The sequence below is a fragment of the Crocodylus siamensis genome, chromosome 10, assembly GCF_052110815.1.
Source record: "Crocodylus siamensis isolate JL-2025a chromosome 10, ASM5211081v1, whole genome shotgun sequence".
Classification (NCBI taxonomy): domain Eukaryota; kingdom Metazoa; phylum Chordata; order Crocodylia; family Crocodylidae; genus Crocodylus; species Crocodylus siamensis.
Genome location: NC_143404.1, coordinates 12,100,988 through 12,116,360, shown reverse-complemented (window position 1 = coordinate 12,116,360; position 15,373 = coordinate 12,100,988). Strand labels below are relative to the sequence as shown.

General features: G+C 45.1%; 1 protein-coding gene across 1 annotated transcript in view; it reads right to left on the bottom strand.

The window, feature by feature from the left end:
* PDLIM4 (PDZ and LIM domain 4) overlaps nt 1-15,373 on the bottom strand; it is a 93,010-nt gene that overhangs the window by 45,983 nt on the left and 31,654 nt on the right. The window contains exon 3 of the mRNA XM_090064564.1: nt 6,796-6,880. Coding sequence (XP_089920690.1) covers nt 6,796-6,880 — 85 coding nt within the window. The remainder of the gene's footprint in view (nt 1-6,795; nt 6,881-15,373) is intronic.

The window sequence follows — 15,373 nt, the reverse complement described above, 5'->3', positions numbered from 1 at the left end:
AAAGAGATTTATATCAAATCACAATGGCAGCCTTTGACACGCACTTTCCATTGACTATATACAGCACAGAGTAATAGGAAAAAAACAGGTTGACCATCTCTAGGGACTGAAGCTTCATCAGTCTCCACTCCCAGTCCTTAACCTCCAACTGATGTAAGCAGCATCAGTTGAGCTAGTGTCAATTCCACGGTGGATTCTTTGAGATTTTGCCCAATATCCTATTACTTGCTGAATTTACGTGAGTTACCAGATGGCAGCAACTTTTGGTTGAGATAACTAGAGATAGTCCAGGGCTTAACTACATTGGAGAGCTGCTGCCACAATAGCCAGGGTGGCACAGTTATGTCAGCAGAGCAAACTGGTGGAAACATGAAGCAAGGCAGCAGCAGCAGTTTTTCTCTGCTGGCATAAACGCATCACCTCTTGGAGTGATGTTAGTTGAGCCAGCATCAGCCTCTTCTGTCAGACGTGCATCCAGAGTGGGGTTTTGCTGACGTAGCCATACCCGCTGAAGGGTTGAACTTTTCACACCTCTAGCTGACACAGCTCTACTGGCAAAGTTTTGTGGATCAGACAAAGAAAGATTCAGCGCTGCATTACCCACCTAGTTTCCCTTTCCAATTCCTGCCATGCGAAACAGATCGTGTCAATTGAAGTTTCTGCTTCAGTTCCCCTTGTGTCCAAGGCATTTGAATCTACTGTCAATTAGCGGGGACAGTGTTCAACCTCAGAGTCTGAAATATGAGCTTCTAACGCTCATTGTGCCAGTAAGCTGTCAATTCTGGCGGTCTGCAAGTGGTCACGAAAACAAACATCCTACTCTTATTAGCACCATATGGCTGTATTTTGACTAGAGAGCAGGCACTACAAGAAATTAAGTGCAGAAGAATTTTTCGAAAGTAATCGCTCTTCCCTGGTAGGTCACTGGCACACCCCACAGTCATTGTCTGCTAGAGAATGAGAAATAGTTGCTATGCATACAGTCACCATTAAAAGGAAAAACCAGACTAGAGTTCAAAATCCTGAAGAGTGAAGGTCTCCTTGGGGTACACAGCATTCACACATCACAAAATAACGCCATTAGTATGTGAATGAAATAAGCACTTATTAGATGTTGACCGCTGCTATATGTTTGTACGGTGCCTAGTACACAGTTCAGAGAGTTTAAAGCCAGACAGCATGATTAGATCATTTCATCTGACCAGTGGCGTAACTGGGAAGGGGTGAGAGAGTTTAATGGGACTAGAGGCATCCACCCCGGCAGCCAATGTGGGGCGGTGAACAAAAAAACCATGGCTACCGCTAGCAGCTGCATGTTTGCATTTGCTCCCATTCCTTTGCCCAGGGCACCCAGCTGTTTCCCTGTACTGCTGAATCTAACTCAGCATATGTCACAGGCCATTCAACTCCACCCTGCTGCTCCTAAATCAAGTCTCAACACCTGCACTTGACTAATGCAGATGCTCTGCAAAGGCATCCAGTCTTGATTTGACTGATACGGTCTCCCACAGCATTCTTGCAAGCAAGCTAAGGAAGCACAGGTTGGATGAATGGACTGCAAGGTGGATAAAGCTGGCTGGATCACTGGTTAAACGGGTAGTGATCAATGCCTCGACATCTAGCTGGGAGCCAGTATCAAGTGCAGCGCCCTTGGGGTTGGCCCTGGGGCCAGTTTTGTTCAACATCTTCATCAATAACCGGGAAGATGGATGGGATGGATTGACCCTCAGCAAGTCTGCAGATGTCACCAAGCTGGGGGGGAGTAGTAGATTTGCTGGAGGATATGGCTAGACCTTGACAGATTGGAGGATTAGACCAAAATAAATCTCACGAGGTTCAATAAGGAGAAGTGCAAAGTTCTGCACTTAGGACAGAACAATCCCATGCCCCGGTACAAGCTGGGGGCTGACTGGCTGGGCAGCAGCTCTGCAGAAAAGGACCTGGAGGTTACAGTGAAAACAAACTGAATGTGAGCCAGCAGTGTGCTCTTGTTGCCAAGAAGGCTAACCAGGTACTGGGCTGCATTTGTAGGTGTACTGCAAGTAGATCAAGGGAAGTGATTATTCCCCTCTATTTGGCACTGGTGAGGCTGCACCTGGAGTACTGTGTTTGGTTTTGGGTCCCCCACTGCATAAAGGATGTGGACAAGTTGGAGAGTCCAGCAGAGAGCAATGGAAGTGGTGCAGGGGCTGGGAGGCATGACTTGATGAGGACAGGCGGAGGGAACTGGGCTTATTTCATCTGGAGAAAAGAAGACTGAGGGGGATTTAACAGTAGCCTTCAACTGCTTGAAAGATCATTGCAAAAAGGATGGGGCTAGATCAGGGTGGGCAATTACTTGGGTCAGACTTGGGGAATTTTAGTGAGCTGTTGCCGGCTGGGTCACCACCTCCCCTCCCCCACCCTGTGTCAGATCAGCACCTCCCCTCTCCGTGCCAAGTCAGCATCCCTTGTCTCTCTGTACTCCCCTACCCCCCACAATAGCTAACCAAAACGCCCTACGTGGCTCTGCCCCACGCTTGGCTGGGTGGATTGGATGGGGCTGTGGGCAGGCATGGACCAGCATCCCGGAGTGAGCAACCAGGGGCAGCGCTGGGATTGCTGGATGGTGATAGTGTGGGGCCAAGGCCCCGGGCGAGTTGCGGGGAACAGACTGTAGCTCTGACTCCGGGTCTGACCCTGTGCTGTTACAACCCAGTGATCCCAGGGTCTCTGTGGAGATTGGCTGGGACTCGCATGGGCAGGGCACATGGCTGGGAGGCTGGGATGGGGCCACAGGCAGGCAGGGAGCAGCATCTGGAAGTGGGACAAGCAGGGCCAGGGCCAGGATTGGAATCATGGGGTGGTGCCACATGGAGCCAGGGTTCAAGGCAGAGCCACGATCTGGTCCCCACGTGCCCCTGCCCATGGAACCCGTACCCGTTGCAGGGATATGTAGGCAGTGGATCCTGGCTCTGCCTGGGGCCCCAGATCTGTGCTGTCACCATCCCACTATCCCGATCCCAGCCCTGGGCCTAGCTCTGCCCGCCCTACTCCCAGATGCTGTTCCCCACCTACCAGTGGCCCCATCCACCAAGCAACTGTCTCAAGTTGCAGCAAGGGAAATTTATGTTGGATACTAGGAAAAAGTTGTCTCACCATGAGGGTAGTAAAGCACTGGAACAGGTTACCCAGAGAAGTTGTGTATCTCCATCCTTGGAGATTTTTACGATCTGGCTAGACAAAGTCTTGGCTGGAATAATATAATTGGGGATGGTCTGCTTTGAGCAGGGAGTTGGATTAGATGACCTCCTGAGGTCCCTTCCAACCATAATTTTCTATGATTTGAAGACAACAGTAGGGCTCCGGCCTCTGGCAGTTACCACAATACATGTAACATGGCACCAAGGCACAAGGCTTAGATTTGGCTCAGGCCTTTCCCTCTTTTCAGGTTTACTTGGCTTGGTCTACAACAGACCTACACCTGAAACCAACCATTCAGTTCAAATCCACATTTGAACATGATCCACATCTGGACCAGGGGTTACAATATAGGCTAGTCTCTGTAAACACTCATTAAAGGTAAGATTTATCAAAATACCAGGTGCATTTCCTAATTGGTATAGGTTGCTATGTTATATGGCAGAGTGGAAACTCTTAAGATAAATCAAACCTAATTGAGACAAGGCATGAGCAAATAGACCAAAGGCAATAAGTTCTCTTTGGCAAGATGAGCAAATAAATCTAGAAGTCATGGTTCTGGGGTTAGAAGCCAGGAAGCTCTCAGATACGTTTCTAACTGTACAGCTCATCACATCCCTCCCAACCGTCATATCAGTGAGAAGCAATGGAATTATCAACTACAAGGAAGAGACTTGTATGACTTATCCACTGGCTGAGCAATAGCTTTCAAATTCCCTCAAAAATATAACAATGACCTTGAATTGATGCTTTTCGGACAAAATGACCCTACTAAAATAATAAATCAAGGTATTAATACACACTTCTTTGTGTGTTGTAATACAAAACAGTAGAAATCAAACAGATTTTCTGCTTTTGGCTTTGTCCAACATATCATGGGAGTCAGGACATTATAAACACATAGCAGATAAAATTCTAGGCAACTGTTAGCTTTTCTCCCTGTCTCCATTTTCATCTTTAAATAAACTTTTTTATGGATAATCATTGGTACAGGCAAAAGTGAAAAAGCTTCAAAGGTGTGTCTTCCTAACACTATAAAACTTTGTAGGAAGGAAACACATGTGTTCCACATTGCTGGAAAGCATTTGGGGCAAAAGCTTGAGGTCTTTTTTAAGAACGGCTCCAAATCTGTTCCTGTGATTTAGGATTAGAGAAGGATGGCTCTATTCAAAGCAGACTGTTTTTTTCCCAAGATGCTAGAAAGTGCACCTACAGGCTATACATTTTGAGCCAAATTATTACTTTACAATGGGCCTTTCTTCTTTTTCAAGTTTATTAATGCCCCTTTACTGAGGGGTTTCATTTCGCATGACCTAGAAATAACCTCGGGGCATGTGGACCCTTTCCCTGCTGATCAAAGTAGCCCTCCTGAAGGCTCTATAATCCTTAACTCCCCTGGGAACTGTGGGGGAGGTTTTTTGGTTTTTTTTGTTTTTGGTTTTTTTTGGGGGGGGGGTGGGGGGGGTCCTGTAGTGACAGTATCTGTCTTCCAGTGGCCAGTCCTGACAGCCCAGCCATGAAACTGTACATCATAGAAAGTTCAAAGATGAAGACAATGGCTGGCATGTTCAAAGGGCTCAATTCTGTGCATTTGTAGGAACATATGAGTGGAAGGAGCCAAGCAATAAAAATGAGACCAATTCCTAGACTGCGGGCTCCTCGGGAAAGGACACTGTCAACCCACATGTCCCCACGGCACCCTCCACAGTGACACTCTGGCACTAACGAGAACCTCTCAGTGGTCCTAGCTGTGGGCAGAGGCTTTGATGACAAAGACGCTCACTAATTCTGTGGACTCAGTAAGGTCTGAATCAGGGGAAATCTCACAGCAATCACCTACTGCTTTTCAAGAGAGAGAATTTAGTCCAAAGACATGCTGAGATGAGATGGTGGGAGTGAAATGGTATATGACCCCATTAGATATTTTTTCTTTTGTACACTCATTACAATTTGCTGCCAAAAATTGTTCCTATACTTTTAGTTTACTTTACAGGTTGCTGGTTTAGACACATTTGAGGTATGCTTTGTTTCAGAAAAACACGAATCTATAACAGATTCCAAGTCCACCTGATTCTGCTTCATGTAACTGTGTCCTGTTTTTTAAAGAGACCATATGTAACATGTATTAATAGGAAGATTCAAATCCAATGTACATTAAACCACAGATTTGTTGCATCTGGCAGTCAAACTGCAGAACATTTGTTCCTAATTTAACATATATACACAGTTTTGGACACTTCAAAGTCTATCAAAAATTTGTCAGAATAAACTGCTTTAATTAATCAAACACCAGAATACAAAGCCATGATGCACAGATTGCCTTGTGTCTGCAACAGCCTAAAAAGTATCAGTGTGACAGTGTCCAGGGTATGAACCTAGACATTATTTCTCTCTACAGCTAACAAATGTTTTCTTACAGCCCCACTTGAGTTCTCCCATATGCTGTATGAACAACTTTTGAACCTTTCTGCTGTCAGTCGTAATGATATTTTCCCATTCTCCACTACTGAAAAGTCTGCAATTTCAGTTGTTATCACGACTGCTCCACATCTTGTATTTACTTTTATTTAGCCTTAGGCTATGGGGCCAGGCACCGTTAAAGGAAAACCCTGGTCACTAGGTACTTTATTAACACAGGAGAAAAGCAAAAGATCTCATGAAAATTCCACAGGGAAAATGAAGCAGTAATCCTTAACAAAGAAAGAAATAGCCCAAGCAAATCTAGAAACTCAGTGTCAGCACAGCCAGCCAAAATATTCTTGGGTTAATATGCTAAATGCTTCTGCAGAAGGTATCAGTCTGACTTGTAACACAGATAAACGTTCAAGCAGGAATGTAATATAAACTGACATACTTTTGTCTTGCTAAGGTTGCAGGCAGTGTCTCCATGACTGTTGCTCAGGACTTTGCCAAGCTGCAGCAGGGTGAGAACTGGCCAACGCCTTGTCAGCTTTCACTGCTGCTATTCATCACCTTGCGGGCCCCTGTGAAAGCTGGCAGCAATCATGTCACTTCCCTCGTGCTATGAGAAAGACCTGACCAGTGGACCAGCAGCCCACCCCCAATCCTAGCCAACACAGGGTGGTTGTACATGCCACAGGGACTTACTTCAGTTTAATTCTCCCGAAATTGAAGCAGTGGGTCTTTAAAAACAACACTTCAATTTAGGGCAAAGTAAACCCCCATGGTGTGTACACATGGGTCAGGCCTGATCCTTACCCCACTCTCCTGTGACTGGGAGGGGAGGGTGAGCTGCCGGCATGCCGAGCGGTCCCCGAGCTGCGGGGGGGCTGGTGCTTCCCTCCGTGGCGGTGCCCCTCAGGCGGCACCTGCCCGCAAGCACCCGGCCTGAGCGTGAAGTGAACCCCAGAAAAAAAGATTTGCAAAGAGCTGGAGAGATGTAGTAAGGAAATCTCCTTTTTAGAAACGTACAAAGAAAAAGCTGACTGACAATGTTCCTGTTAAATACAACACGCAGCCATTTAACCCATTTAAATCAAGAGAAGATCTCTGCAGGCACAAGCATTTTCCCTGCATCTTGTGGCTAGGTGGCTTCTTCCTTTTTTGATGAATTAGCCAAGAGGAAGTGTCTGCAAAGTGTCATCGTTCCCATACCTGTGGTTCAGCCTCTACGTTGACCCTGTAAGCTTGTGCTTTTCCATCTTCTGGAACAGTGGGGGACCAGGCCTTGGTTTCAGCTCTGCAACAGAGAATTAAAGAAAATCAGAACGGAGGGTCCATAAAGTGTGGGCGTCTCTGGAGGTAAGCGAATGCTGTTCGGAAGCACAGCAGCGTTTGTGAGCAACATTCAGCAAAGCACCTTGAGCCATTCTCTGAACTAAAGTCGTGGCCCTTTAAACATTCTCTGTGCCTATTAAAAGATGATAGCATGATGCAATTTCTATGCACAAATGTTATCTTTAGTCCTGCCAGGCAAGAACACTGGAGCAGGCTAATATCACTGCTCCAAGACTTTTTCCATGGGCCTGGATGCTTTTTCCATGGAGGTGTCCCACTGTACAGATGGGATTAGATCACTGACACATTTCTGTTCAGCTCAGTGTACTGGGCACGTAGGACCTGCTTTCCAGTTAGTTCCATATATTAACAACCCCCCTGGTTTTCGCTCTAAAATGCAGGACGGAAGGGGCATTCACCAGGTCTAGTATGTGTGCTCACAGGCATTTCTGACAACAAGGGAAGCCCCTTCTGAAGTGGAAGCACTGTCATGTCTGGGGTACAGTTTCAAAAACAACCAGTTCAGAAGTGCAGAGGCACAGCAGTGAAGGTATCTGCCGTATGGCTCTAGAGTGGAGAGTTTAGGTCTTGCTCTGGGTAGCACCAAACACTACCAATTCATTTTGGGTAGGGAGTCAAAGGTGAGGCACGATACTAGCCATATGATACCCTTGGGTGGCTTAAGGCAAGCTAGGCATGTTACCTTGACTTAACTGAGGAGCCAGAGTTGTTTTTAAACATCTAGCCCCTAGTCATCTCATGACAACTGAATTGCTGAAAGACATGAACACTATTATTTTGCATTTTAGCTCATGATTAAAAACAGGATTTATGTTTACATGATCCCCATCCCTGTAATGTCCCAGAAGCCTATAGTAGATGCTTCTAACATAGTTCAGAGCAGTTTAGGGCATTAGTTCAAGGAATATTTAACATTAGAACAGGGCCAGATCACTTCAGCTTTTGTAAACACGTAGACAAAGCATTTAAAAATACATCCTTATCTGCACGCCACTCTTAAAATGGAAAGTAAATACATATATGAAATGGCATCCTTTGTATTCAAGTAGCACCTACCCTCTAAGAGTATAATAGTATGCTAAAAACCCAGAACAAATTGGGACCCTTGAAAGCCACATGGCTAGTTTTTCAGAGCTTTGTATAGCCCTAATCCTGAGGTCACCATACTCTGGTTTAGACCCTGGCACAAAGGAAAGCAAACTTGGAGCTGTTCTAGTAACTGCAGCCCTTCCCCACCTGTGGGGGGAGGACGGGTGTCACCAGAGTTCAAAGGTGGAATGGGGACAATGTACTTGGCCTGCAAAATTTGCTGAACAAGTGAACTCAGGAGAGGATGGTAAGTCTCAGTCATTTTTAAACTGGAGGGAACCTCCACCGTCTCCCTCATCTTCATCATGGAAAAGAAGAACCAAGAACTGTATGCACATAACACAGAACTCTCTGTTTAACCTCAAAAGCCATGTGCACATCATTTTTGGAAAATATGAGAAGTTTCCTTATTCCAAATAGGTGTAGCTTATTTGTTGCAGCCAAGAATCCCTTTGCTGGACTCTGGCCTTGATTTGCCACATACCACAGCTGAATTTGGTTTAATTATCTGCAGCGCCTGAGTTTGGAAAACAAGAAATGCAGTTTTAACCCAGAAATCTCTGGCTCAAATGTTTTACCTACATTCTGTATTTCTCCTGACAGTCCACTTAGAAATCTTCTGCCTGACCCAAAGCCTATTAAAATCAATGGAAATAATACGACTGCCTTTAAACAGGATTAGAATCACGGCTAACAATCTCGATGCTTTCATTTTTCCATGTCACTTCTGCTGTCTATGATAAGCTTATGAATTTGCAACAAGAGATAGGCTTGTTATTTTTACAGATTAATATTTTATTCTGATTAACTCTCATGACAACTCCATTCTGGAAAGGAGATCCCACATGCCCAGAAATATTTTATTGCTTGTTTCTTTTTTCACAGAAAAATGAATCTCCCAGGAGTCCTAACGTTCTCACCACACCAAGCCCGATTCAAGCTTAAATTGACAGCTATCCATTTGGGAATTTCTGATGAAATTTCAGGGAATTTGAGGGGGTTTCCATTGCACTGAATTGGTTTGATGTCGCACTGCAGCTGAGAACCAGACAGTTACAACATTCTTGTTCTGATCTGCTTTGACAACTGAATGCCAAATGCAGATTTAAAAGACTCCCTGTTTGCCAGCCAACAAGAGAGGAAGGATTCATAAAGGAGCTCCAGCTTCAAAAGATAAAGTGATAAAAATAATAAATTCTGTCTGCCTCACGATACCTAAGGAATATAGCCATCGCTGTTTGCCCACACTGTGGAGTGCAATTACTCAGGTCTCCATAAAGAGCTCATGTTGCCTGTACCAGGAACACGGGGATTACACTTTCCAAAACTATTCAATATGTCTTCATAGATGCATCCTGAAAGATATGGTTGGAATGTAGTCCCTGGGCTCCAACTTGGAATCTGACCCAGAGAGCGAGCTTTTTGGAAAAAAAATAAAATCAAAAACTTCTCCACATTTCTGCCTTTCAAGAAAAAATGGTTTAAGTGGGAACAGGACTGGGCCCTTGAGGGGCTTTTCTATTGCCATCAAGGCACTGTCTAAAAGGGTCTGTACAGAGACAAGTTCTCGTCCCAGATGCACTGTTTCCAGTTGATCTGCTCTGCACTGACACCAGCATGACAGAAATCAGGGCTCAGCCTCAGGATGCCTGCAAGGGAGCACTGCAGAGCAGAGCCAATTGATCTGGATTGTTTCTCCCCTGTTTTTCATTTGGAAGAGTGGAATTTCCTGCCCAGGACCGCCCCCCCAGAAGTGTGCCATGCCAGGGTATTTAGTTTTTCCTTGGCAGCTGAACTGTGCCTTACTGGCCTTTGTGCGCACAGTGAATGGAGCCTTCTTCCCATTTGCACAGTCTGTGGATGGGACAAGACTAGATAGTGCAAGAGCAGCTTCATCTGTGCCTACAGAGAACCCCAGAGAGAGGAGATCGATGTCCTCGGAGCGAAACCAGGAAAGCAGAAAGAAGTGAGCTGCGCTGAGCAGCGCCCAGGGAGGAAGCGCTGGGTCAGTGCAGCTCCACACCACCCTGAAAGCAGGGCTGTGCCCTAGGGCACAATTGAGCTCTGGGAATCTATGTAATGAAAATCAGACCTGCTCATGTAGTAGGTGACAGATGAGCCCTCGTGCTTGACTGTTTCTAATAGGTAGTTAAATTTATGGCTCAAGGACAAGCAAAGTGTTCTCAGATGTGTTGTATTATGTTGTAAGGAATTAGAGTTAGCGATGTGGAAATCATTACCTTATATCAACAAAGCCCCGCTGCAATTCTGTGTCTGCTGTGACAACACTAAGAAAATAACTAGCAATCCTTTACTGCCATTCGTTTACCCAGTGGTTGTGAGAATCAACCCACTATGGAGGCATAATTAAAAAGCTAACAGAAACCACAGACACCTTGTATCCTGCCTTACGTTCTTTTTTCCCAGGAAATTCTCAATGTCATTTTAGAAAAATTGCTTGCATGTGGAGGCATATTTTACTGAAAAAGTTTTTCATCTGGTAATAATCTGGAAGTCTTGTTCTCTCCATTTGTAGAATTGCTCTAAAAAATAAATAAATAAATCACAGGAATTCCTGGATCATATTGTGTTTCTGATTCTGCCACCCCCTTATCAACTATAATTTAGCATTTGGAAGGATAACTGACAACCTTGGACACCAGAGTCTCATCTTGCAACCCAAGAGGTGTGACCATAGACTGCAGCTGCTAAAACTTCCAACATGGCCATGTCTTTGCTAATGGCTAACCCCTGACTGATCCATCACCTCTGGAGATGAGAGAATAGTTCAGTATTCAAGACCGTGTATTTGTAATGAGTCTACAATTAGAGCCTCTGGTGGCTACGAAGTAGTGTTCATAACTCCATGGGATAATTTCCTCTTGGAATCTGTTGAAGACTAGCACTTAACCAGCAATGGAGTTAAAACATCACACCGCCAGACTGACACAGAGGGGAACTGGAACAAATGAGAACAGGAGGCAGTGTAATGAACTTTCACCATGAATCCTAATGAGTAGAAATTGGATTGGTTAAATTAAATGCTTCACGTCAAAAAAGCGCGTAAGCAGATGCTCAGAGTTGAACATGTGCTTAAACTCAGCCTCGTTTATTAACAGCATGCGGGCAGGCATTTCAAGTTAAGCACCACTGCAGCACTTTGCTGAACTGGGGCTGCAATCTTCCTCCTCCACGGCAGGTTCTGAGCAGCTGATCCAGCTGTGGGGCTTCCTCCTTCCTTCTGGTTAGTCTAGTTCCCTGCCTTCTGGGCTCTGTGCAGATATTGTTGGCTTGATTAATTCAGGAGGAGTCCAGAGGGAAAGCTGTGATTCACTTTTCCAGTTGTGCATTTACTGGAAACTTGGGACCATCATATATTTTAATATTTCCCATATCCCAGCAATATTGCTGCAAATGTACGTATGAACTTCCTCTCAAGGAAGTCTCATTAAGCTTAATAGTATTGACATGGCAACCTGCAAAAGGACATTGACAATGTTAAGGTCTGGAGTGTTTTAGGGATACATTTTCAGGAGGGCCATTTTCCTCCTATAAGCACTATTCTTTTGGGGTAAAATTCATCCCCATGGAGAGACCCAGCACAAGGCCTGCGTACCACAAGCTCCCCAAACAGTTTTCCGTGGAACACAAATGGTGCATAGGCCTTGTACAGGCCCACAGCATAAGAGCGAATGTCTGCTTTTGTAAGGCAGAGAAGAAAGGCAAGTATGGTTGGGCTTTCGGCACAGGACTGTGGTTAATACCTAGGGCAGTTCAATGCAAGGGCAGAATTTGGTTACAAGTCTAGAAGTCACTATAAATGAAGCCATGAGATTCCATGTTATTCTCTCTTAAGCAGATCATACCTGATCTGATCTGTTCACAAGTAAAAAGTTGAGCTGATTGGCACAGTCTGCTTGTGCTCCCCTCTCTGTAACCATCAGTTGTCTCCTGTCTTATGCTTAGAGCTACGTTTTCTAGAACAGGGACTGCCTTTTTGTTCCATGCCTGAACAGCACCCAACCTCAATGATGCATTTGTCCACAACTGTGGTTTCTAGGCACTATGGAAATGCAAACAAACAAAAATGTGATTACATAGCCAAGTGATCATTCCCAGGATATATTTTGGCTAGGAAGAACTTCAGAAACCACAGTTTGGGATGAGAATATACATCAGCGATGAAAAACTAGTAACATTTGGAGTTGGAAAGCCAAGAGAAATCTAGGTTACCCGTTTCCAGCTAAACCTGGGACATTTTTAGTCAAAGTAGCTACAATCAATAATTTGTTTTTACAGCAAACATATTCCTTTTCCTGAATCTTGGTATGCACCCGACTTGCAAAAGTTGGCCACTTGTGTACATCCGTGTTTTCCATTCTGGTCACAAGCTTTTAGGGCTGGTAACTTCAACCCACTTTCCTGGCTGAACACAGGACCACTAAGCACTTTGTAGGCTCTAGCACTGCATTCAGCAGCACAAATCCAATATTTTTTACCCATAGAACAATCTAGCCAGGGAAAGAAGTGTGAAGCTGCGGCAGAGTTGATGTTAGTAAACTTCAAAACCAAATTTACCCTGCTTCTTTGCAGGCTATCAGAGTGCACATATAGTACATATCTCAGAGGGAGGAGAGAGTAAATGCATCCCTTCCCGGTTTGATAGTCATCTTCCTGCATACCTTTGAAACAGCTTCCATTAAAAATAAATGAATGTAGGAAAGATTTACCATGAGATGATCTTTATCATTGGTTTACTTTTTTTTTTTTTTTTTTACTTGAAATCTTTGGCCTCCAGTCAGACGTGTAAATTTTGTGTTTAAAGAGCAGATTCTCAGTGTAGTGTTTCTGTAACCAATAATTCACTGCATGTAGCAGGGTTAATAATAAAAAAAATATATACCTTCAAGCAGCTGCCATAAACCTGCCATGTGACACTCTTCTGGACATATCATGATGATGGATGAGGCACATACTATACTACCTTGGCTCCAATTTTAACAGGATAAGTAAGGATGACACTGAAGCATGCTAACTGATTTATAGGACAAGTCATCCTAAATTGTTCTGGTAAATCTTCATTTGTACCATCACTTACTTTTTCCCATGTAAACCAGAAGATGCACTGGTTCTAGCCAGTCCTCCTAAGTCCACTTGAACTCCTGCCCTCTGATCTGAAAGCCAGTAACTGTGACCCTAGTGTCTGCCCCCTTACACAGGAATGCATTACATCAGGGACCATGTGGGAATCGGTGACATAAGCTGGCTTCATTCAGAGCCTGATGAAGATTTTCCTCTGCTTCATTCTGAACAAATGGGCTACTGTATGACTTTGTTTTCTCCAGCACTGGTGTCTGAAACGGCCCCACACAGACAAAAGACACAGCTCTACTCAAACTGAAGCCAACAGGAGTTTTTCCCATCTCCAGTTTCTTCATAGTAAACAAGTCTCCAGCAGGAGTGTGGTCCTTGTTAAAGGCACAGTCGAGATTATACATATGCTGTGCAACCCTGCACCCACCCAGGTCAGCTCCAGCTCCAGAAAGCACTGCATAGGGGAGACCTAGCTTGTGAATACTATGCTTTCTCCCCAGCACCCAGCTCTTGAAAAAGGGTGGGACATGCACTCCTCAGGCAGCCTGCCATACCACCCAGTACAGGGAGTAGGGGCATTATATCCTCCCCGCTCCCCAAGAGGGAACAGCACTCACATGTTCCCTATGCACAAGCTAGCACGAGCCCTATGCACAAGCTAGCACAGGTACCATAGAAGACTCCTTGGCCCATCTCTCCTTTCTGACCCATCAAGGCAGGGACAGGCACAAGTGTGCCAAGTCCTGCTGCCACTGATGTCTACTTTTGCTTCCGTGCAAATGTACATGGGGTCTGACACTGCTTGCACTGCGTCAGCAGACATTTGTGTGAGCCGTGTCAGGCCTTGAGTACATTCGCACTGAAGCCTTATGTACCCATCAGTGCTCTTCTGCTGAGCTTCACTTACTCACAGCTCTGTTCTCCAGCAGAGGGTTCAGCAAAGTAGGGCTCCAAGCTCATTTAATAATTGCTTTTATTTTGGGTTAGAAACAACAGCTCTTTTGTAGTAACAGAAGCTGCAGTGTAACCACAAGGGATGTTAGTACTTAAAAGGAGGGAGAAGCCCATCTTTCAGAAGGATTTAGAACAGACATGGCAATGGATAAGCAGTGACACGACAAGGTGTGTGGTTATGTTTTATACCTGCATGCCTGAGGTGCGCTGTAAAGTACGAGGCCCCCTGCCAAATGCCTTCGAGCCCGCACACAGGGTATTGTGAGTGTGCGCACGCATCGGTATGCACACATCTATGGGCTTGAAGAAGGAGCATCCTGACTGACACTGGTCTTTGAAGTCTGTAATTACTACACTGCCGTGGAATCCATTGCCAGGTTTATGGAAGGAAAGCAAGCTTCATTTCTTTGGAGACTGCCACTTGGAAAACAAAATTCCCAGAGCGTTACCTGGTCCTGGCTTCGGCATTTACAACTAACTGTAACAAAACAAAATGCTGCTCCATCGAAACGGATGTCGAAGCAGAGCGCCACTGTTGCGCACAGCCCTACTAGCCACTGCTTCAGCGCAACGGCACCACCTGGTTACAGGGAAATCAAACTAGAGTCAGTTTTGTCCAATTGGCGCCCCCAAACCACAACAACCCATCGGAGTCGAGGGAAGGGACTGAGTCCTGTGGAAGAACGCTCTTAAATATTAGCCGGACTCATTAAAATGGCCCAGTTTTCCAGGTACCTGCCCTCCCGTTTGCTTTTCTGAATCTCTGAAAGCTGCTTGGCACCTCTGTGAATAAAGCAGCCTATATACATGCCTAATATCGGCACGCACATTTGAAAACTGGGGCTGGGGCTCTTTGGTAAGCAGCAGGCTGTTCATCAGCAAAGGTAGGAGAGCTTCCTTGCAGCTATGCTTTTCAGCCCAGGTGTCCTTTCGTCTCCTTCAGTCCACACTACTGTCCTTCTTACGCTTTGCCTGTCTCACAGCTCACCACCTCGAGGAGGATCATGCTGCCAGAAATCTTTCAGACTGGAGTTGGTTTTTGTGGCAGCTGGCAGAGGTCACTACATCCGGGAAATGTGGAGGGCAGCTATGTACCTGGACAAGTGGTGCGAATGCGGGTTTTTTTGCTTGAAGAGCCATTGACTTTCACAAATGGCTGATGGGCACCATCATGCTCAGGACAAAAGTCTAAGACTAAGCGATCTGAAATCCCATTACAATTAATGCAAACTACATATCACAATCCTCAAGGTAGCTTTGAATATCTCATTTTAAATATCTCAATATTTGATTCTCT